This window comes from Corylus avellana, chromosome ca5, assembly GCF_901000735.1.
Source record: "Corylus avellana chromosome ca5, CavTom2PMs-1.0".
NCBI lineage: Eukaryota > Viridiplantae > Streptophyta > Magnoliopsida > Fagales > Betulaceae > Corylus > Corylus avellana.
Genome location: NC_081545.1, coordinates 34,174,352 through 34,199,031, shown reverse-complemented (window position 1 = coordinate 34,199,031; position 24,680 = coordinate 34,174,352). Strand labels below are relative to the sequence as shown.

Below are 24,680 nucleotides of genomic sequence, written 5' to 3'. Positions count from 1 at the left end.
CAAGTCGCCAAGACATCACAATTTTGAATGCCAGAATGTCTTCTGACCTTTGGCTTTAACTTAAAGACAATCAATTAAATAGTAGGTATGATTTGGTATTTATACTAATTATTTGAATTTGAATATTTTTACTTGTCCTGCTTATTTTAGTGTATTGTACCCTTTTTTTTTTTTTTTTAATTGAAAAGGTAGGAAGGGGCGACCAGTGTAGTTTCCCCTCTTGGGCGTTACCATTGAGGTCCCCACCTGCTGTGGAATGTCCGGTTTTAGTGTATTGTACTTTTGGATTTAAGTGATTTTTCTTTATCACTATTTTGTACTTCAAGATTCTCTAATAGAAACTCTCATTGATTGTCTTATTCTATTCTTCTTCTTTTTACCTCTTTTTGATCCAAAGATTATCAATTTGTCACAACAATTTGTTTGGAACAAAATTGACTACATTTTGCATTCCATGTTCTAAATCGGTATTCTTAAAGATCTTACTTCTTCTCAAGAAAACAGATCATGTGGAGACAATGAAGTAATTCAGAGAATGTGCTTTAGTGTTAAGTTCAAATCGCGTTGGTGGATAGATATAAAATTATATAGGTCAGTTATAACTCGATAATTTCATGTTGGGTTCGCAGGTGGTGAAAAAACAAATTTTCAACCTAAATGTTTCGTGTCGGGTTCAAGTCATGTCAAGGCTTACGTATAAGATTGTATACGGCAATCTTAACCCAATCTGTTAAATTAAACGTGCCAAACCACTCTATCATAATCCACTAATTTCGTTTGAGTTTGTATAGAATTCGCGAATCGTATAAAAAATTGCCATCCCATTGAAACCTACTACTCTTTTCTAAAAAGAAAATAATAGAGAACAACTCTAGAAATAAAATAATAAAGGATGAGTGAGAGAGGTGACATAAAAGGGGCCTGATTCGATCTCTTTAACATTCACTGTAACAATGTCGGAGTGTTCTTCTCATGAGCCTCGAAAGCTTCTCATTAGACAACTGAAACCGAGCCTCAACATCCCCAGATTCATCCCCGCAAATCTTGTTTGTTGGCATTCCCACTTCTCCTGCCAACTTTTCTGCTTCACCCCTTTCAATAACTTCATCAAAGCAAAGGTATCTGCCTGCTGCATTGTTGTCCATTGCCTCAAAAACACATACTTCCGCCCCCGCCAATTTGTTTACATCGACTGTCGCCAGCAACCCATTTGCATACATCTCTTGAGCTCCTGTTTAAGTTTGAATATTAATTAAATGATTTTATTTTTTAAATAAATTAAAAGATTTTCCAATGGTTGAGGAATGAAGATAATACCTTTAAGATAAGCAATTGTCGCCATTGGACTTCGATGACAGAATTCAGGGCCGGTAATGAGACCTGGGCATATGGTGGCCAATTTCAACCTGGTCTCCTTGGCTATTCTCCATGCAACCTTCTCTGCCCTCAGCTTGCCCAATGCATACCAGAGCTGCCCATGTTTTGGAATATCAAGATCAAAATTCTTGCTCGATCATAATGTTTGATTTGAGCACCGAGAAAATGTAATTTGGAAGAAAGTAATACCTTTTTGTCTTTGCAGAGAGCCTCATCACTCCAGCAGCCATGGTTTATAACAGAGGAGAGATCACATTGGCTGTTGTCTTTCCAGATGCAGGCTAAAAGTGAAGATGTGAGCACACATTTTCTTACTGATGGTGTTCTCGCACATGCTGTCATCACAGTTTCACTAGCCTTCACTTCGATCTCAGCCATGGATTTCTGCATAATCACAAGAAGGGTTAGATTTGCATCAGGCAATGACCATGTATGTATCTAGTAATATTTTGGTCTTGGATTTAGCCCATTAGAAGTCGGATTTGTTGAATTAAGAGTGGATTAAGAGTTACTCCAACCTTGTTTTTTAATTGTAAAAATATAAAGAAAAAACATTTGAGCATACACAAGTGAGCAGAAAAATATTGAAATCTTACATTGAAAAGATGTAATAAGTATGAGCGTTTAATATAACATAATTGGACATAAATTCATAGGCTTAAACTTTTCGATTGATTAGTGAGTATTCCCATCCGACTAACCAAAATATCCCAATTGGTATTTCGGCTAACCAAACTTGGGGCAAAAGGCATTTGAACGTATTATGTTGACTAGCGCTTGTTTTTTTGGAACTTGGCCATTGTAAATGAGGCCAACAGAGACGGGTCAACAGAGGCTACCGTGAGCTGTGCTGTGTGGGTCTTCTCGTCGGCAGTATGTTATTGAATTGAATTTCTATCTCGATGGCTTGGCTTTGATACATATAATTCCATCGACAACCCATTGGTTCAGAATATAAAAAACACATTTAATTTAGACACAGACAGAGACCTTTCTCGTCGCAATTTTGCTTTGATAGGGAAAATGGCATCTAGCATATGACTATTTTCATTGGAAATAAAGTATATGACTATAGTTTTTACTATATCTCCTTTGTAAATTAATGTCACATTTCACACTTTATAAAAGTAGACACATTTTAATGACCAAATGCCGCCTGAATAATTAGTTTATTTATCTAATGTGAGTGGTAGGTACACGTGACAGCTAGGTAGGTAGGTAGGGTTTATATAGACATATTATTTAATTAATTAATTTAATTATTGCGCAACGAGAGTCCTAATAGGGAAAAGGAGAAGGCTCACCGTATAGCCAGAGAGGCCGGCGGGGTCTATGAATGCAGAGGTGTGAAATACGCCACGACAGCCCTCAAAGGCTTCTAATAAGCTTTCAATCTCTGTCATCTTCGCCTTAACTACTGAAACATTATTGTTTCTTGTCCCCATCTCTCCTGAGCTTTCCATCTCCCTCAATTTATTGATATCCTCTGCATTTTCAATAAAAAAAGATAAATGATTGTGCATTCAATAATACAGAAAAAGATTAATCAATTAATTAACATGAAAATAGATTAAAAATATCACTCTAAAATCATTTGATAAGACCCATGTCGGCAACTGCAACACCATGTGATGATTTTTCTAAATTCTAATCAAAAACATGGAAACCCAATTCTCATAAAAAAGATTTACCTTCGCTTTCAACGATGATCCGAACGGAGTAGCCACGAAGCAAGAGCTTCTTCACTATGGCGAGGCCCAAATAAGAAACCCCGCTGGTGACGCAAACCAACTTCTGCCCATCATCGGCGTCGGTGCCTTTGGTTGAAACACGAACCCCCTTGAACTCTTCCCCGTCTTTCCTCCTTTGCAGGCCGGCGCACGCCACCAGCATGCGGCGGAGCTCCTCCAGCTCCATCCTTATGCTATCTTCTGCCCCCAGAATCCCCATGTCTTGATCAAAATTTCTTCGGTAATTGCTCCAAATGATGTTTGTTGACTGTTGTAGATAGGAAGGCAACAACAAGATGTGCTTGTGGCTGGCTTAATTATCTTAGTTGTTGCTTTTCTCCTTCACAGGGCCAAAAGAGCTAGAAAGGCTACAACTTATATAAGATATCAAGTCTGTCAACAGTCGTTTAAAGAAAGCACCCCTTTCTTTCTCAGCCCTCCAAAAGAGAGTCAAGAGTGTGGAATTGGCTGCTGGCTGCTGGTCAGTCTTGGGACTCTTGGCTGGCTCATCCAAAAGAAAGTTGTAACTTGTAAATATCAATAATAGAACGGGTCTTGCAAAAGCCCATTCGTATTTATTTTACCCATTATTCAATTATTATTATTATTATTTTTTTTTTTGAATTGACCCATTATTCAATGTAACCCGTTATGGCCATTACCCATTATTTATAATAATTTAAAGTAAACTTCACTTAATACTCATCGAACGTCATGCACATTAGGCAGGCGGGGTTATAAGAAATGAGGGATTCGAATGCATTGTTTAAACCAATCAATAGACTCATTGACCTAGTTAATAGAAAAAACTCGTTTTGAATTAAGAGCATGTTTGGGATTATTTTTGAGAAATAGAGTTTTAAAGTCAAAAAAATGCGTTTTGGCAAAAGCTTCATTTTAAATTTTTGCTAAAAGTACATTTTTGTCATTTTTAGGCTTCTTAAACTCTTAAAAACACTTTCAATTTTTTTTTATCAAACTGATATTTTTTTATTCAAACGGACTTTTTGAGTATTAAACGGATTTATAAGCCAATCAAATGCACACCCAAACAAACTCTAAGTATAAGAATAATAAGTTAATTATTGAAGAAACTAGCTTCCGGCCCATATGAGTAGTGGGTTGGTGAAACATATCAATCATCCTGATTCATCCACAAAGGTTTGAAAAGGTGTTTATTATAGGTGCCTAATGCTTCATCATATACGCTTACATGCGAAGCCTTGGTTGGGGGGTTTAGCATTAAGCACCATCTTTTCCATGCCAAACTTTTTTCTTTTGGAAACTAATTCACCCAAATGGAAGTACTGCTATTTTGCCTCAAACTTTCGGTTAGATACAAGAATGCAACATTGACTAGCTACAGTTGCTAGCCCAACTACATATAGACTTTGTATACAACAACATATCAACATGACAACATAGCCGTCAATTAAAATTTATGGGTAATTTCACTTACTCCTCATAAAGTTACGCGTCTTTTACAAACACTTCTCTCAATGTTTAAAGTCTCTCACTTTGGTGTATAGAACTTTAATTTCTTTTCACTTTCCCCCTTTCGTTAGGATTTTATGTTAAATCCTAACGAAAATGTGTAAAATTACTAAAATACCCTTACTAAAATTACTCATTCCACCGTTTAATTTAACTGCAATATGTAACGGAATGAGGAAAATAAAAGGAAATCAAAGTTCGATACACCAAAGTGAGAGACTTTGAATATTGGTGGGATATTTGCAAAAGGTGCATAACTTCATGGGGTAAGTGAAATTACTCCTAAAATTTATAACTTAATTAAAGATTGAAGGCTTAATTAGGAAACCAATATGCTCAATGCGGGGCTTGATGAATCGATACACGATCAATTTAATTACCAGTTAATCCGAGTGCCGCTGCAAGACATCACACCGGCCAATTCCCCTCCTTTAGCATGCTAGTAATGATCCTCATGATCCCTGCATGAGGTGATTGCTTACCTGAGTCACGGAGCTTAGGAAATGCAGCAATTGAAAAGCTTCTAATTTTGACACGCCACGTAGCTGACAGTTATGACAAATCTGCTATAAAAGGCAACAAACACTAGACATAAAAAAAACTTTCATTTCATTCTCTTAACTTAAGCATCGAAGCTATATTCCGTCAGTTTACTCAGACAAACTCTTGCACTAAACTCTTCATTCTATGCAGATCATCACCTCGATTGTACCAACACTCAATATCTCAACAAAATCTCACATGAGTTGATTTAATGCTTATTAGATTAGTTCAAGTGCTTTTGCGCTTGGAAATAATCTTCATGAAGAAAGAGGATGCCATCGCTATTTTTTTTTAAAAAAAAAAATAACGAAAAAGGGAAAATATATATATATATATATATATATATATATATATATATAAGAAATCAGATAAGATCATAACAAAAAGTAGATCATGTGGCTTACTTTCCGTTAAACGGAATAGATTGGCACTAGCTTTTGATCACTCATTACTTCGGCTGCTTCAAAATTCAACCAAGTTTCCCCTCAAAGCCCAGCAAAAACATGTGCCTTCAAGGCCAAAATTAATAACAGATATCTTATAGATACGGTTTTGTATATCTTATAATTTCTTAAGGATGAATGAATCAACACTTCTGATGGTGGTGGGATAAAGATCTTTTATATTTCAATGAAATTAAGATGATTTATTTTATAGGTTAAATTAAATTTTGTAGCATTTAACTGTGTACATATTTATAAATGACACACGATACACCAAAATAGATCATATTCCGGTCACTATTCCAGTGACGAGGGGTGGAGAATTTGCCCTAAATTACGCTATCCTTAATAGCTTTTCAAAATTTAAACAATTTTTTTTTTCTGGGGTTGATTTTACAGTCCTATCCTATGCTTTAAATCAAACATGTTTTATACATTTCATTATTTTATTATAATTTACCTATGTTTAGTGCTTGTGATTTTCTTTATGTCTCTATTGCCTTGCTTGTCACGTTGCAGAAGAAACCTTGAAGGCCGAAGCTCTGGTCTGGCGGGTCAAAAAGGAATTTACGACTTTGGCATTCAACGCTTCCAAAGTCCAAAAAATGATAAACAAAAAAGACTGCAAAAACAATTATAAAAGGCAAACAGAACGTAATTAAGCTCTAAAAAAGCATTGGAAATAGCGGCTCGGCTACAAGCAAGGGCTCGACCGGCTCGGTGGGTAAGTGAAGGAAATTTCGGGGCGTCACGTGTTGAATGACCAGTATGCACGGGACAGCTACTATGCACATCCTGGGATATTGCAGGGTTTGGTGAGAAGAGACAAGAAAGAATTCTTGCACAATTGGATAATCGTGCTCCACTCCACACGTGTGAACCATGTGAGTGGATAATCTTGTGCCAGGGAATCTACATCAAAGCTTACATAATTGGGCTCGGCTCTTTTTAATACTGGGCTTATCAGCTGAGAGATTGGGTTGGGCTTTTATAAATTAAGCCTCAAGAGCTCAATTGCCCGACCCAGACCAAGACTCTTTCTTGTTCCTCAACCTTCAACTCTCTCTCTCTCTCTCTCTCTCTCTGTAGAGAGAGTTATGGGCAGCTCGGGTCCTCGCTTTCCCGTCACCTACAAGAGCCTCTCTTTGGATATTAAGGTGAAAGAGTAAATATTTTGTTTCAGTGTTTGATTTCTTTGTCCGATACAACCATATTGCCCATCACCTGTTTGTTTCAATGCTCCACTGGAAAATGTCCAGTTTTTTAATTTTTTTTAATTGTGCGTACTTTGGTACATAGGTTTCATCTGTTCCTTATAACTCACTTTATCTTTGCTTTAGATTTGAAGTAAAGGGTCATTGACTCATTTGGGTTAATGAATATCTTTGCTTTATAGTCCTGGTATTATAGTGATTATATTTTTTTCGACAATATTTTAGTGATAATTTCCAGCTGGACTAGGAGTTTTGTGTGATTCTTAACCATAATTGAAAGCAAAATTCTGTTTGGCTTGATCTGGTTGCTTATTTTTTGGGTTGCCTAGTATATATTTTGGCATCCAGTTTCTTTATTTTTGAGGTAGTTATGGGTGGATGAGGAAAAACTAACACGTGAAACTTCATTTTTGCGGTGTGTCCACATTATATTGCTTTCTGATTATGATGATACTTTTGTTCAAGATATTGTGCATGTGCAGGAAAAATTAATACATAATCTTCCTCGAGTATACATGCATGAGTGTAAAAAAGTTGTGTCTCATATTGAAAAGATGTCACACTTATAAGTGATTAATATAGCATAGTTGGACCCAAACTCAAAGGCTTAAGCTTTTGGGTTGAGTAGTATCTCAATATGTTATATTATGGTCTCATTGGAATACTCCCTAAAGTATCAATCTCCCTAACAAGTAGGATCACAGGCAATGACGAATGATAATGGTCTCTTTTGTAGTTAGAGTGGAAATGATGTGTGTGGCACGAATGATGGTCCCTGGAGTACGGACAAAAGTGCATGATGTAGCGATATAGTGATGGACTCATGCGTGGGAGATTGTTGAGTCCCACATTGGAAAGATATCACAATTGCAAGTAGTTAATATAGCTTAGTTTGCCCAAACCCATGAACTTAAGTTTTTGAGTTAAGTGATGTCTCAATATGTTATATTATAAGGTCACTAGAAGAATTCCTAGCGTGTCAATCTCCCTAATATCTATAAAAACTTGGTCCTTTTTGTGAGAGATGAGGGATTCTTGATGTGGTTAGGCTTTCTAACTTTCTAAGTACGTGGCATTTAATCCAAAGTTTAGACCGGCAAAATGTGTGCAAGATTATAAATACTTCTATTGCATATGTAAACGCTCTTGGTATTGTTATGTGTTTCAGCTTCAACTATCTGAATCCATTTCCTAATAGAAAGCATGGTCTGTTGGGTTTGCCATTCCTTGTTTGTTTTCTTAATTGTTGTTTGGCTAACATTCTTACATCTTGAGGACCGCTTTTGAATTTCCTTGCCATTTAATATTGCCAGTTGCTTACTTTCTTTTTGTTTGGCAGGGGAATAAAACAGATGTAGTCCTTTGCAGTTATGATGATCATTTTCTTGTAAGTTTGCGGCTCCTCTTCATTTGGCAGAGAAAGAGGGTTGGTGGCTCATGTTTGTGTGCAATTCTAATGTTTGAAAAACTTTTAGGTTATTGCAACTCAAATAGGAGCTATGGGGACAATACTGCATGCCAGGTCTCAATATTTTTTCCTTATAGTGGAGCAATCCTGTTTCGTGGAGTTTCCTTTTTCTTCTTCATTATTTATATTTCTGTTCAACATTACTGGTGGTCTCTACATTATCTATGCTCTCGCCGTGTCCAACTAATAGTTTCGACAAACTCTCTGGCTTATTATACAAAAAGTTTTGGTATTATTTATCCTATAATATAGAACAGTCCTGTGAAGTGTAGTAGTGCATTGTATCATGTCCTCCAGTAATCAGCCTAGAATAGGTAGCACAATTGAGTTCTTTTACATTATCATATATGCTTGTTGAAGTGGGAGGATTACATGGGTTTCACTCCAAATAACCTCTTATATTAGTGAATTAGCAGAAGGAAACGATTATGTTCTATACCTATTAATGATACAATGTGCTTAAAATTATGAAATGTGAACTCAAAAAGGAAAAAAAATGACTCGTTACTGAGAAGGAGGAGGGGAGAACTTGGTTCTTTTAAGTTTAACGAGGGGAAAATGTTAAGAGGTTGATTGCATTGAACTATTAATGATGGTTCTACCCTGAGGAACTTCTGAGATACATTTCTTTCTTCATCCCCAGGAAGGAGGAAGGGGTATCAATTGAGCCAACATTCAACGTGTCTGCAATATTTGGCAAACGAGACGAGGTAAGCCAGCTTGTGCTCTGGCCTCTTAGTTTCACAAGTGGTTGCTAACTTCTACTGATTTCGACCCACTGTGCAATGAATGCAGCCAATGCTACTGGCATGTGCTCGTCAATTAATTGAACACATCAGGTATGCTTTTAGTTCAAAATATTAGATAAGAGTTATATGTGGTCTGCATACCCTTTTCCTTTGGATCTTGCCTGAATCGCTAACTTAATGCGTCCTGCTGTGTTTGCAGCGTCTCTGGCTCTTCCAAGCCGTTGGTTCTCTCTCTAGGACTCAAGGACCATTCTGCGGTATTTTTGAAAGCTTTTTGCCCTCTTCTTTTGGAACAATAATATAGTATGACTCACGATTCAACCATGTTGTGCAGGAGACACTGAAGGAAATTGCTTCTGCTGTGATTGAGAACCGCCTGTGGTAGGGATAATGTAGCTTGACCTTAAGTATTTTGCTTGAAGCCTCTGATATTGTTTTCATTCCCCAGGACACAACCTTGCAGCATTTTGCAGATTGATAGTTGCTTTTTTGTAACATATTAATACTAAATCAACAATGCCTAAATGCAGAATTCTCTTACATCCTACCTATACCTGTAATTACATAGTTACTGCCGGGGTACATGTAGGCCGAGTGTTGATTTTCTGGTCTCTCTCTCTCTCTCTCTCTCACAGGAAGCACTACAAAATTCAGCTGAATTAGTGTATAATCTAATATTTTTACTGTAATTGAAAAAGCATAGCGGTAAAGCTATTTCAAAGGTTGAATGGGCATCAAGCAACAAAGCTCCAATTGGGAGTTGCGGGAGTTGATGTGGCAAGATTAATGTTTCGAGCTTACAGTATGGGTGAGACAACGGAAAGAGATTCCCTCTATTTTAAATGAAATAAAGAAAAGTTATTGTCGGGATTTTTCCTAACCGCTTAAAAAACCTTCCACTTGGTTAGAAATCTTTATAGAACTTCCACTAATGCAAAACTATTCCGTTTGGATTGCTTGACCACGTTTCTGTTATGCTCAGTTGGGATTAACCTACCAATCGAATACAAAAGAGGGCCAAGGGAAGCACCTAACTTCAACAATCAAGACAAAAAGCCAAAAGGACTCGACTCTTTGAGCTACACATTCAACCACAGAAGCATGCCACCAACAAAAGCACACCTTTGGAAATGAGAGAGAGAGAGAGAGAGAGAGAGAGAGAACCAAAATGTAATATAATTACATTATGCAGTCAATAAATTACATGTTACACAGTTTGACTTGAATGGCATTTCAAAATTGGGTATCTGGCTTAACACACGGTCACACATATGATACACTAAAATACAATAAAAAATGCCCTATACCTCAGAAGTGCCTTAAGAGACTCTCACTAGCCGCTGAAGAAATAATCAGGCGGTAGAAATAGAAATTACGCTTCACCAACAAAACATGAAGGAATTATGCTTCTTTTTTTCCTCCTCCTTTTTTTGTTCACACGGCGGCAGTACTTTGAAAAACATCATTGGGCTCCATCCTCTTTGCTAAACTTTTTCCTCTTTGTTGACCAAAGCATTTAATTGACTTTCTAACTGCACATCCCAAGACTGATCAGTGACAAGAATGCGTTGTGAAAAACAGAGAGAAACAAGTTTTAACCACCCTACGAATCTACCTCAATCATATGATTCACATATTGAAAGACCAACTCACATCCAGCCTACCACAGCAACAAATTGGGATAAGAGAAATATTCAAGATGCAAGAAAATGGGAACAATAAACTATTTAATTAAAGGATCACTAACAATCAACAAATCAAGAATAAATTAGTTAGGCAGAAAGAGCAATGCTTTTATACATGATTTGATGGAGAGCATGAGAGTTAATAAATTTACAAGTAATGCACATATGCTTGTCATCTAGCAAGAGTATTCGTACTGCTTTGCCATGTCAAATGACAAAAACTGTGCCACCACACTTAATAGAATGGTTCGTACAGGTTGATAAGTCAGTAGTAGCTTCTAGGCACTAATGTTTTATAGAACTTCGAAAAACATTAAAGAAAATCAACACAACTTTTGTAGGCAATTGAGCAAAATTCAAATACAACATTGACAAAATTAAGTAGTCAGAGATCTTAATCCCTAAACTAAATATCAGATTTTAATTTTGTTTCTGAACTATCGATTATTTATATCTAGTTCTTGAAGTTTTAGAAACACCTCAATAATATCAGTATCCTTACCCTGCCTTATCATTACTTGTACAAACGACAATTACTGATGTTAAAAACATTTTTATTCATGTCTATCTAGTGCCTTGTGTAGTACATTAGGTTACAGGCAGGTCTCACAAAATTAGAACCTATGGAGACACCTCAGCAACAAACCTAAAATCCGTAATGTGCATGTCACATCACACGTGTCCATCTTTTTTCGACTTTAAGAAAATTGCACGTGATCTCATGTGCTACAACAACAATATAAGGGTAAATGGAAAAGAAAAAAAACAAAAACAAAAACAAATACATCAGCAGTTGTCATTCACCTAATCACAATAAAGACAGTAAGAATAACTTGGAGAAGATCTTAAAACTCTAAGAACTAAATTGAAATTATTGATAAACAATAAAATTGGAATTTATCACATAATACAGGAACCAAAATCATATTTTCACCCCTTTTTTTTTTTTTTTTTGTCTTTGGTAAGTACCTCAGAACTGATTTACTTCTAACAAAGTGCAGTCAAAGATGACATCAAGCAGAAAAGGCACCAAAAGCCATGCGCAGTCAATAAAAGATGCAAACCGTTTATAATAGGCAACAAAGCATAAGTGATCCATCTTACACAAATACACACCTGGGCATTTGTCATCTTATGCCTCTGCAATTCCTCTTCAAGGCTCCTAATACTGACATTGAAGATGAGATTCAGTTGAGAATGAGAGTAGATAGGAAAATATGTAATTAGAAATCATTGAGTTTCATCTTGTACCTTTGTTGCATATGAATCAACTGAGACTGCAGCTCTCTCTCCCTGGTGGTACCAGGAGGCACCTGCAAATTGCTCAAATTTTAGATCATTTAAGCAAATGACAAAAAACTGTCGTCTACACAACCAATTACTTCCTTTAATAGTAGAATAAATCTTCCCTCACAATAATTCAATAGAATGATGATTTTTTCTCTGAGATTCTGTTCTACAAATATTAAATCCAGATAGCTTCTTCTAGGTCAAGCATGGGCCATAAATAACTTCGTGTTTGCAACCATTTTTTATGTGCTTGGAAAGCATAGCACTTATTGGTGGATGGTTTGGATGTCATCAATGTTATCAGAGAAAATATCAACAAATAACGAAACCATTTGCAACATATGAGCATATCCAAATCTGATTATTCCGACCAATTCTTGAATGATTGAATCCTATTGCACCCAAACCCATGAATTTGATCTCCCATTAAAAGAATCACCAGTAGGATGGGAGGGTCTCAGCTGGCCACATCTTAACCCAAGTTTTCAAATCTCATTTCCCTTGATAATTTCATCAGGCAAAAATCTAAGTTACTACTCTATACATGCTCTAGGTGATTGTTCTCTTCTACAACCGTAAAATTAAAATATAGCTGATTACTACTTAAAGTAGAATAGTCTTTGACATTTAAGTGCATTTAGCAAGCAATAATTTTAGATGTTCCAACAAAAAGAATACCTGCAACAGGTCACTTGTGACAGCCTCAGCTGACTCTGCATGCTTGCCTGTATCAAGTATAAGGGGTCAAAACTAACAAAATCATTGCACATAGGATTAATCAGGAAAGATGTGAATAATCAAGATGAGATACATACCATAGGTTTGCTCCACGTACTTGATCAATTTAATAAGTTCTTCCTGTCAATATTTAGAAAAAACAAAAAAGAAATACTTTGAGACATAATATCTCTACAATGTAGGGTAGGAACTATAAATGCGTACATACCCTTTGCATGGTGTTCTGCTGCAAAACACATTGCAGAGACAGGAGAATTGAGGCAGGTGTAAGGTTGGGGGTTGTTGGACAAGTTGAACCTCCAGAAATTGGGCCAAATATGCAGTTCGTAGGACCCTGTATGGAGAAAAGAATGGCAATGGTTACAAAGCCATTGCCTAAAAGATAAATTGCTAAGTTCCATACCTATTTTCACAAATTCAAGCATCAAACCAACTCATACAAAATCAATCAGAATTTATATGGCATACCTTAAGTTCACAAGAAAAAGAATTACAGGAAAAATCAGAAGAATTGGCGTAAAACCTTCAAGCATGCCAAGCAAGAAAGAGGTGGTGAATAAATTCAAACCAAAAGAAATAGAAAGCAGTGCATAAGATGCAGTGCCTATTGAGATGGGTGTGTCAGTTGCACTCAACATATAAACCAAGCTTGGAACCTGAAACATGTAAAATAAATGTGACAAATAAATGTGACACCATATCCTGCTACCAAACTTCAGGATAGCAGGCAATACCATCCATAGGAATCAGGATGAAGGTGCATTCAGTAGCAGTGCTACTGAAACTGCAATTCATACAATGTGACGATCTATGCTATACAGAAGCAGGTGTTCATTATTTATAAATGGATGAACTGTTTTGCTATAATATGTAATTCATTACAACCATACTTCATGCATACTTTATACGATAATTTCACTCATAAATGGGTGAACTCATAAACTCCTTTCACTTTAAGTCTGGGCAAAACAAATGAAGACTTGCCCTCCACCCTAGCTTATCCCCTTCATGGGGTTGAACTCAGGACCTCTCCCTTAAGAAGATTGAAAGGTGCCAGTTATCTAGTAAGTTCCATTGCTTCCATAAACAGTCAAACTTGGGAAAACCGGAAAATATGTGCTAATATACATTCATAATGGAGCTGGCAATTTCAGTAGGAGGTAGTTTATTGTCTGAAGTAATTTGCTCACATAAAAGGCTAAGCCCAAGTGAAAGCTCCCCAGGTGAATGTTATGATCAATATTTAGTAATTCAGCATACAAATAAATATATTGTCAAACATGCCAAAAGAGAAGCAACCCAAGTACAAGGGAAACATAGACCAAATGCTTGCGACCCAGATATTCAGGTCCAAGAAAGGGCAAAAGTTCTAAAAGTAATTCCTACATACATTCATCAGTCTAATGATTAAAAACTCAAATACAGTTGGCTGCTTTTGAAATATGATATCGGACTCATGCAATCCACATGTTGATTTAGGTTGACTAGAGACAATAGCCTATGAACGCATATATACCTTGGGACTGAGGTCAGTGACCTTAAAGCGCCCCTTACGCTGTACAACTGATCCTTCAGACGTATCCTCAACTGCATGAGCAGATGCAGTAATACCATATTAATTTTTTTATGAAGTATTAAAAATGTGACATCATCTATAATAAGATATAGATTTGAGAGGATAAAAGCAAGAAAATCACAATAGACATACCGGATGAAATGCTATTGGCATCTTTCTTCTGACGATACATCAATGAACCACTATAGTTACGCTCGCCTTGAAATTTGGATTGTAGATGATCCCTTTATAACATTTTCAACACAGGAGTTATTACAGGTTACTAAATCCAGAATTTTTCAGTGTACTTAAAAAAAAAAAAAACTGATAGGTAATCAAGCAAATCTCATTAAAAAAACCGTAAGACACTCCTAAATACACAGGCTAAAAATAAATAAACGAGCTCACAGACACTACATTGGACGGTGAATAGTTAGGGTTGTCAAACAAAGTTGTCGCGTTGCAAGTCCAAGCAACCCCACCACATACTAACTATTCAGTAGGCCAGCTTTAACATATAATATCACTTCATATTTTACAACTGTGTTCACATTTGCCACAATGCCATGTAAAAACTGCATCCAAGTTTCTAGAAATACATATCAACTAAAGATCTACCACCTCGCATTTGAGGTCACATCACTCCAAGCAGCTCAGTGATATATCTACTAAAACATAACTGAAAAAGAGCAGTTCCCATAGGAGGACATTTATTAAGAAAAATAGGGATAAAGCAAACTGAACAGCATGCATGTCACCCACCAAAGCCATAACACCTTATGTTTCATGGCATTGCATTTAGGCAAGACAAGGCTAGGGTTGTGCCCCTCTGAGCTTAATAATGAATTGCATTACTTATAAAAATAAAAAATAAAAAAATCACTTCAATAATGGGTGGGAGAGCAAACCAAAATAAATAAATAAATAAAGATATACTCATTAAGTTCATTTCTCAACAACCTCTTAATGACTAATATTGTGTAGAGTAAAAGAAGAAGAAGATCAACAGCCGAAAAGTCAAATTTAAAAGGAAAGGGCTTACCTGTCCCCATCACCAATAACCTTTTTAGGAGATAGAGCATTCTCTGGTAGTAGTGAGCCGCCCAAAAAAGCTTTATGCTCAGGAATGACAGGACGTGGTAAAATACTACTCTGTCCGGAACACTCACTCTCATTTCTTCCATTTTCTTGACTCACATCTCTAGGACTACTCGCAATTGCATCATCCTCAATGACATCAAAACAACCTCTGCATCAAAAGACATTAAATATAAGATGAAATGTACTGATAAAAATCAGACCGCTAAATTTTTTGTCATATGATTTGATGCAAAAAATGAAAAGGATGTTAAAAAGGGAAAATAGCAATTATTAATAGCTGCAAGCATCAAAAAACACTGCATACAATAAACTACTTAGGAGTATCAAATAGCACTTCTCTGTCAACAGAATGAGATTAAATATATTTCAATATAATGGTCCTTGGAAAAGATTTTGTAGTACACTAAGTTATTAACAATAGACATGAGGCCAACCTCCAAAAAAAAAGAAAAAGTCATACTTGAGTGCTTGAAGAGGTTTTATAGGAAATGAAGCAAGTGAATTCTCCAAATCATGAAGATCATCGAACCCGTCCTGAAACGAACAAAAGGAAGATGTCAAATATATGGAAGAATTGACTCAAAATTCAAAGATTCAAGGGAACCTCAGAACATAAATGCAATTACATTGAAAAAAAGAAAAACTACAAAAGCATATTTTAGGACTGGTAGTGATACCTCCTGATTAGGTGGAGCATTTGAATGGTTGGCCCTTTCATGGGACAGTCTCTCTGCTGGAAATCCAACATCATCATTCCTGTCTTTTTGCTTCTTGCTAGCATCTAGGTCTTCAGAATTTGGCATGCCATCATCCTGAATCTGTGGGCAATACAGTGCTAAAATAAGACAAAGCAGAGCAATAGGTATAGTTTTCACTAAGGAAACCCTTTGCCCAAGATAGTTTTACGAAATTAATTAATTACACATGAAACTCATAACTGACACTACTTACAAGGGCAGCCTGAGTTTTTAAATCTTCAAGGTTGAAATTCCAGGCACTTATGCCACGAATGTACTCTTGCTGCAAAATTACAAGAATTTGTATTCAGGATGTTGTTGAAATTTTGCAAAAACCAGGACATTTATGCTTCTATATTTGAAAGAGTCTTCTCAATGCATGAGCACAAATACATGAGTGAGTATGAATATAAACATCAGTTACTTTCTTAATGCATCAGTAATCAAGTAAAGAATGAGGGAATACAAGCAACCACAAGGATAGAAACATAAAAACAGCAGTAGAACCAACTTGAACACAAAATGAGGTAATGAAAAGAAATAAAACCAGGTATAAAATTCCTCAGAAATGTTTTATTTTAGTTTTGGCCCCATCGTGTAAAAAATTGAAAATGCCCCCCTTCTTCTAGTTCCCTCTTCCCCCAGGCATGGAAAATGCTGAGAAGTGAGAAGCGCCCCCTTCTTTCTTTTCGTTCTTTCTCAAGCCTCTCAAATATCAATCTCAAGTTTCCCATATTCTCAAAATTATCTTTGTTTTTTGGCCATGTACTCAGATAAACTGAGGGCATTTTGTTGAAGAATCATTCTGAGTTTGATCCGCTGCAGTCTGCACATTGCTGCAAGTCAAGGTCACAAAGGTAATCCTTTAATTTTGATTTTGTAGCGTAATGCAATCTTCTGTCTCACAGTTGGTTTGTTTGATTAAGCACTGTTTAGAAAGTTTGGGAGGGTTTAGTGACTAGATTTGAATGTTTATTATTTGTAAAATAAAAGATTACGCAAGATTTGAATGACTAGATTCTATGTTTTGTAGGCTGGACTGGTGGGAGCACAAAGAAGAGTATGCTTCTGGGAAGAGGATGAGAAGTATCAAGTATCAAGAGGTGATCTTGCCGTGCATCTCTACGGCTCTAGTCTTCTGTGATTTTGTCGTCTCTGCATCTCTACCGCTCTACCACTTTCTCTTCATTTCATAATTCTAGTGACCAGATTTTCGAGTACATAAATATTGCTATCTGATTTTTCTTCTTTTATTTAATTACAATGCCCCACACATTTTCTTTTTCACTTAAGCAAAAGTAGCTAATTGGACAACTGGTCCTTCTATTGAAATCTAAAAATCCTTTCTTTAAGGGACTATTTTGTCCATCTATTAAACATAGAGAATTTTACAAAGATGCTTGCCTCAAAAGCCTAAGACTTTATGCAAGTGCTCACCTGAGCACTAAGACCTCGTTTGGTTTACGGAATGTTTAGTCCATTAGAAAAGGAATAACTACTACTAGGAATAGAAGAGTGTGGAATAAAATAATTATTCCTATTCTTTAGTTTGATAACAACACACACGCAAAAATTGGAATTGAATCAAAATTACGAAAAACCTCATATGTTTTTTTCAAACTCATTTAAAAAATAAAAATAAAAAATAAAAATAAAAAACTGAAATAAACTGGGCCACCCACAATAAGCGGACGGGGGTGGCCGCTGCCACCCCCGACGACCAGCAGGTGGCCGCGACCACCCCTGAAGCAAATATGGGGTGGCCGTAGTCACCTTGAAATGCGACAGGGGTGGTCGCATCACCCCCAGACAGCTCGGGGATGGTCCCTCGAGGTGTCTGGGGGTGGTGCGACCACCCCCAACCTCTTCTATGGGTGGCCAACCACCCCAATGGGTGGTCAAGCCACCCACTTTATTTATTTATTTATTTTTTAATTTTGTTTTTTTATTTCGTTTTAAGTTTAAAATATATATATATATATATATATATATATATATAGGGTATTTTTGAAAAATGTATTCCATTTTTAAGGATTAGCTAAGACACTCATTTTTGAGTAGCTTAACTAATCCTGTGTATATGAAATTAGTAGTCCCATGAGAATAAACTATTCCTAGGAATAGTGTGTTACCAAACAAAAGAATAGCTATACTTAGGATTAACTAATCCATTCAAAGTATCTATTCCGCAAACCAAACGGGGCCTGAAGGTGAGCACCTCAGTACAAGCACCTCGCCTTGAGGCTTTCGAGCCTTGCTTGTAACCATCCAAAACAAGTAACATCGACTTTAGGTAACTATTAAAATCTACATTCCATTATTTGCTTGCAGTTTACAGGAAGCAACCCCATAACACTGATACAGGAAAATAATTCATGCAAATCCATGGTTTCTACTATAGGTCATTCCTTGCCAACCTTAGTTAGCGGATAACGTGTTAAAACAAAAACATCATACATAACGCGATACTACCACACAAATCCACTGTTATTGCCTCATCATAAATAATGTCTTTGGACATGTGTTCACAAATAAGCAATAGGCATGTATGTTTAATACCAATTTAAACACTTGTAAGGGAGTCCCCCAACACTTGCTTTCAAATGTGCAGAAGTGCAGGGTTTTCGTGTTTCTCATCACATGAGCTATCCTCAAGATTATTAGTCTTTTTTTTTTTTCAAATTTGGAGGCCCTCCCCCGACCTCATAAAGTGAGTAAGCTGAAGAGAGAGAGAGAGCGATCGGGAGTACAATGTATCTATAGTATTGAAAATTCTACCACAAGATTCTCTCAAATGACATTGTCAGATTTTCTTTTTCCTGGTAAGATTTGAACACCTTGCTAACTGAGGGGAGGAGATGCCACTTGGTCCAAAGACCATTGGCCAAAGAAGAAGCTCAGTTTAGAGAGGATGAATATTGCATACTCATTTCGCATCAGAAAACATAAAATATTAGGAAAGAGAAGAAAGAAACGACATGGGAGTAGAATGCAATATTATTTGTTCCTTACAATGACTGAAGAATGCTCACCTGCGATAACTGCTCCTTATCCCCATAGAGAGCTTTGTTCTGCACAAGAAGATCAGCCTCTTTTGCCTAAAACAGAAAAGACAACCCAGAAGAATTATATCAAAAGTTATTCCATCTCTGAAACAGAATTTACAAACGAGTTCAGATTAGCAAGAGACCTTCAGAATCCTAAAGCGATCACCTAAAGGAGAAAGGCCTTCAAGAATGGCATGAGCCAGATATTCCTTTGTGCGTGCATGTTTGAAAAAAGGGTGCTTCATTAGCTTTTCTGAAGTTGGACGTTTTTTTGGATCCTTCACCAAGCAAGTGGCTACCATCTCTTTGAAAGCCTGGAAAAGTAAAGCCCTTCAATAACAATATTCAAGAGCGCTACCTGAAAGAAAGTTTTGAGTAAACAACAAAACCTTTGAAAATCTTCTGTCTCTTTCGTAGTCCAAACCTGGAGGTGCATTTTGTAAAGTCATCAACAAAACCTGCAAGAATAAATAAACAAGGCTAAAAAATCAAATTGTGAACTTATGCTGTAAAGAGAGTCAAAAAAAAAAAAAAAAAAAAAAAAAACAAGAATACGAAAGCATTTTAAATCACAAGAAACTCAGAAATTTACTTTCATTGGCGGGTACTTAGAAAATGGGGCATGGCCATGAGCAAGTTCAAGTGCTGTTATTCCAAATGACCATATGTCCGCTCTATTTACAAAGATTAGAAAAGAATAAGATTGAGCAACTGGGGAAAAAAAGAATTAAAAACAAAACAAAACGAAAAAGAGGGACCAAAAAACATAGATCAGACAAGCAAACTACTGACTTGAAGTCATAACCATGCAATTGCTGCATAACTTCTGGAGCCATCCTGACCAAGGAAAAAACAAACAAGGAGTCTCAGTTCTTCTATAAAAATTTAATTGCCTCGATGAATCAAGGACTCTGGTGGGATCTCAAGAAGTGGCAAATCATGGAAGGCCCAAGAAAAATATAATCAGAAGAAAATGCACCAGCATGGAGTCCCAACAAAAGTATTTCTGGATCGTTGCCTATCTCCAGTATCAAACATGCATGCTGATACACCAAAATCAGCTAACTTGACAGCACCATTAGAATCAATTAAGATATTCCCAGCCTGCAAACCACAGAGAGAAACATTAATAAGAAAAAAAACAGAGTGCAATTCATGAGAAAAGGGAATGAAAGGATTAAGAAATTGACAAACAAAAAAGTAAAATATGACATATGAAGCAGACCATATCCTAGATTTAAAATAGACAAGAAAACAGACATATAAAGCTGGATTGTCATATGCTACATATAGATAAAAGAGATATATGCGAACTCAGAGGAATTCTACAAAATACCAAAAAAATAGGTTATCACTTATCAAAAGCAAAAAGACAGGTCTCCCCAGCATCATATGAGATATTATATGATATAACATTTAAATATCGTCAGGAGCTCTCAGCTCTTGGCTTGAGGAAGCTATTTTCATACTTTTTTATGAAACATGACATTAACAGTCCATATTTTATAGTGGAAACAATAACTGACTAAACAGTGCTGTCCTGCAGAAATAAGGCACAAAAATCATTGAAAGAATGAGATAAGCTGCTGCCGTATGTTACCTTCACATCTCTATGGATAAACCCATGGGCATGAAGATAAACAAGAGCTTTCAGAACCTCACGCAATAAAGTAACAATAACAGCCTCCTCAAAACCTTCAGGATATGCAGATTTCATTATATGAAGGCAGGACCCACCAGCCATGTACGGCATCACAACCCAAAGGCTGTGGCTAGTAGTGAAAGAACAATGCGCCCGTAACACATTTGGATGATCAATCAAGGTCATTGTTTGTACCTCTCGCCGGATACCATCCTATGTAATTTTTAAAAAAGAAAAAGACAAGAAAAGTAAAGAAAAAATATATCAATATGACAGTAGCATTATTTCACATAATTATTGCATACTCTCTTTATTTTCATAAGAAACTGAAGTCAACAATGTTGCAATCAATTCTCTAAGAAAATGGTTCCAAAAACGTAAGCATCCTACAAATGCTGATACAAAAATCATCTTGCAAGTGATAACCAGTACAAACCTAATATAAATGTGTACCAACCATCAAATATCAACTAAATTTTAAGGATAAATTTTTTATAAAAAAAAACACTTAAACATCTTAAATTATTAGAGAGATTACCAGGTCATTATTGCACTTTTCCAGATCAAGAACCTTGATTGCAACTATCTCATTAAGTGGAACACAGAGAGCCCTGTACACCGAGGCGCTGACTCCTTCACCAACTTCTTCATATAACTTATAGTCTTTTGCATTGACAGGGAATTTTTTCTCTGGCACATACTCCATGATTCCTTCTTATACAACACCATTAACACCCTCTTTACTCCTGGATGTTCCAGAGAACATGAACAAAATGTATGCTGAGGAGGTAAGTGTCAACTCAATGTGGGGTTTCTTCCAATTTGGTAGCATTTTCCCTTTATTCAACAAAAAATAGATAATGTACCCAGTGACTTCATCAAGACAACTTTTTTATCCAATATTTCCTGAACTCAGAAGGGCCAATATTCTCAATAGCCAATGAGCATCACTAGCTGATAACAGTGTATACAAGATTTGTTAGCTCGAATAAGGGAAATATATAATTATAAATGTTATCATGTATTCCTGATAAAAGCACTGGTCACCATTAAATAAGTCAGGAGCCCAAAAGTAATCATTCTTTAGCACTTCTAGAAATTATCAATTCCATATCTAGTGTGTTCAGCAGAAGCACATGCTAATGTTTTCCAATCCTGACCTACCAAATACGTTCCCAGCACCAAACAAATGTTGTGCAATGTGTATGAGGTGTGTGAAGTATATGATAGAACGAACGTTTCTCGAGGAAAAAATAAGCAGATAACTCCTAGAAAATCAAAAAGGCAATAATTAGGGTGGTATTAACGCGGGAGCAAAAACAATTAATCATTTTACCAGTTTAAATCAATGATTTCCGCACAATTTTGGAACACAATAAACATAACGAAGGATGATAACATCAGCATGGACAAGCAACATACAGAAGGAAGCCATTGCCTACATTAGTTTCTGACTAAAATCAGGAACAGCATAAGGTACATAAAAACTTCCATGATCTTGTATCAAGCAAAGAATGTGCATAAATCAGAAGCAATTTCAGTAACTTTGCGTAAATCTATACCTTTTGACGTTTTGAATAACAACCACCAAATCTCAATCATCAACCAATAAAATGGCTTAGTAACTTGCTCTAATTAAATTATTTCCCTGATTTGTGGATTCATCAAATAAATGCATGCCATTTATACCCTATGAAGGGGTACCAACATAACATGTGCATTATAGAATTCCAATCAAAATGGTTTCAAGGACATTCAACCAAGTACTGCAGTGCAAATAGCTCCAAAAAAACTCCTTTCTGACGCACACAAAAGAATGAAACTTTGAAATAGCTGAATCCTTGAATTCCAAATAGCCCTAGCACAAAGCTTATGAAAGGATACTACCAAAAGAGCCACGTCGCCAACATCTTCAACAAGCACTGTCTTAATTTGTTGCACAGGCAAACAAATGAAAAGGCAACCCCGATCTCTTTCCATTGGAAAATGATCAAAACCAGTATCTAAAGCAGCTTTTGCGCATAAACCCTAAATTCAGGTTCAAATGCAATACTTACAACAATGACTCACAAAAAACAAAACAAAACAAAAAAAAATAGTACTTTGCTTTCTGATTTACTAGTCAAAAGTTCCAAGTTTTCCATAAGCAAAATAATCATACAATAAATCAATACCAACGAAAACAAATTCCTACTTCAGGCCCATCCCAAATCATCAACTTGAACCTGCAATCACTCAATTTCCAACTTCACCTAATCCCAAATGGAATCATTACATTCCAAAACATTGAATTGACTTCAAAAGTAAACGAATCAAACATTCATGCTCAACGAATCAACAAAGCAATAAAAATAAATAAAAAGTCACAGTTAACAAAATTACATTTAAAAAATTAAAAACAGCAGATTTATCGGTCAGGTATACGGACAGACCTAGGGTTCATAAGCAAGTACATCCAACCAGAGCTGAATCTGACGCGTCTATGATAAAACGACGTGGATTCAGCTGGAGTTCGACGTGAACGAACGATGGTGATTATGGTGATGACGATGAGATGGAGCTTCAGATGTCCCCCTTTTCTCTCTCTATCCTATGTGTCTGTGTGTCTTTCTGTATCCAACTGTCCAAGTCTGCGGTCCGGGGATCGAATCTCTCGCCGTCCTTTTATACCCAAAGGAAATAGAAAAAGCGAAAATGCTTTCCAATATGACCGTCGTTAGCTCCTCTAGTTGCATCGATCATCGGCGTCAAATCTAGAAACAGAAACTCATCTTTTTTGGTAATACTTTATCTCATGTTTCAATTTTTCAAATCTTTTATTCATGTTCTTAATTTTTGTAATGTTTTCCCAATTTATTACTTGGAATTTTTTATTTTGTTTTATTTTATTTTATTTGATGGAGCATAATTTTGTTACGTTAGGTTGTGAAAGGAAAACATTGCAACTTTAATGGTAGACGGAAAACATTGCAAAAATTAAAACATTAAAAAATACATTATAAAAAGAACGATAATTAGAAAAGATAAATGTAGTTTATCTGATAACGAAAAAAAATGTTGTTAAAACAGCAAAATGTGTCTTATCTAAAACTCTAAAAATGAGCCAAACCAAAGTGTAGGTGACAACATTTTTGACGGTTTGTTACCGATCACTATCCATTATTATTAGGTTGCTTGAATTTTTTGTGAAATTTGAGTTGCTTAAAAGAGAGAGAGAGTGTGGATGCGAGACCCATCTATCCGTTGCAGATAAGTCCCGTAACTCTCTCTTTCTTAAACTGTCTGAATTTATTTAAAATTAGGATAGCCTAATAACAGAGAATCTCAATTCTTATAAAATAATGTTTTTTTTGAAAAGCAGTTACGTCGGTAATTCAGTTACATTTGAAAACCCATTTGAAAATTTGATATTTAAGAAAAAAAAAAAATTCAAAGTTTGAAAAATGAAAACAATTTTCCAAAACTTTGCGACCTTTTGTGGAGCTTCTTTGGGGCTACAAGTACAATTTTCATCCTACTCAATTTTTCTAACCTACAATAGTAGTTCAAGGAAAGTCTCTTATAAACCCAAATGATAAATTCAATCTCCCATAGTTAGACTCGGTCGTTAAATATCCACCAATGATAAGCACATTGAATGGTTAACGGTGGGATGAGATGCACGACGTAGTTATCATTTGCATTTGGTGTTGTTTTTTTCAAACAATCAAACTTTATATGTTTTTCTTTTGAGGTTCTAGACTTCGTGTCCATGACCGAGATGCTTGACACTATTATTTACTTGCTAAGTTATGTTACGATTTAGTCACCACGTATGTTGAGAAAAAAGATACGTATACATAATTATATGTTAAGAGGATTCAAATC

At 36.1% G+C, this 24,680-nt stretch overlaps 3 protein-coding genes across 4 annotated transcripts; 1 reads left to right on the top strand and 2 right to left on the bottom strand.

Moving 5' to 3' along the window:
• Nucleotides 1-730: 730 nt before the first annotated feature.
• LOC132181217 (cinnamoyl-CoA reductase-like SNL6) lies at nucleotides 731-3,592 on the bottom strand. The gene is made up of 5 exons (XM_059594334.1): nucleotides 3,069-3,592; nucleotides 2,682-2,863; nucleotides 1,567-1,761; nucleotides 1,318-1,471; nucleotides 731-1,231 (listed from the first exon to the last, which is right to left on the bottom strand). Exons 1-5 carry the CDS (start codon nucleotides 3,325-3,327, stop codon nucleotides 936-938), a joined length of 1,086 nt encoding a protein of 361 aa, XP_059450317.1. The 5' UTR covers nucleotides 3,328-3,592; the 3' UTR covers nucleotides 731-935.
• A 3,016-nt stretch (nucleotides 3,593-6,608) lies between these two features.
• On the top strand, nucleotides 6,609-9,565 carry LOC132183435 (uncharacterized). Its single transcript, XM_059596871.1, has 7 exons — nucleotides 6,609-6,744; nucleotides 8,141-8,188; nucleotides 8,277-8,323; nucleotides 8,913-8,979; nucleotides 9,065-9,108; nucleotides 9,218-9,275; nucleotides 9,353-9,565. Exons 1-7 carry the CDS (start codon nucleotides 6,685-6,687, stop codon nucleotides 9,401-9,403), a joined length of 375 nt encoding a protein of 124 aa, XP_059452854.1. The 5' UTR covers nucleotides 6,609-6,684; the 3' UTR covers nucleotides 9,404-9,565.
• A 613-nt stretch (nucleotides 9,566-10,178) lies between these two features.
• LOC132183433 (serine/threonine-protein kinase BLUS1) lies at nucleotides 10,179-23,620 on the bottom strand. 2 transcript variants are annotated; one of them, XM_059596869.1, is made up of 22 exons: nucleotides 23,246-23,620; nucleotides 21,352-21,767; nucleotides 20,772-21,026; nucleotides 20,151-20,275; nucleotides 19,964-20,008; nucleotides 19,764-19,845; nucleotides 19,561-19,629; nucleotides 19,315-19,485; nucleotides 19,157-19,222; nucleotides 16,339-16,407; nucleotides 16,065-16,205; nucleotides 15,848-15,921; nucleotides 15,329-15,535; nucleotides 14,440-14,531; nucleotides 14,248-14,318; nucleotides 12,940-13,065; nucleotides 12,809-12,851; nucleotides 12,672-12,718; nucleotides 11,955-12,016; nucleotides 11,820-11,871; nucleotides 10,634-10,678; nucleotides 10,179-10,550 (listed from the first exon to the last, which is right to left on the bottom strand). In XM_059596869.1, exons 2-22 carry the CDS (start codon nucleotides 21,517-21,519, stop codon nucleotides 10,503-10,505), a joined length of 2,058 nt encoding a protein of 685 aa, XP_059452852.1. In that variant the 5' UTR covers nucleotides 21,520-21,767; nucleotides 23,246-23,620; the 3' UTR covers nucleotides 10,179-10,502. The 2 variants fall into 2 exon arrangements, with proteins under 2 accessions (XP_059452852.1, XP_059452853.1); XM_059596870.1 differs by lacking the exon at nucleotides 10,634-10,678 and having other exon boundaries at nucleotides 23,246-23,619.
• Between the last annotated feature and the right edge of the window lie 1,060 nt (nucleotides 23,621-24,680).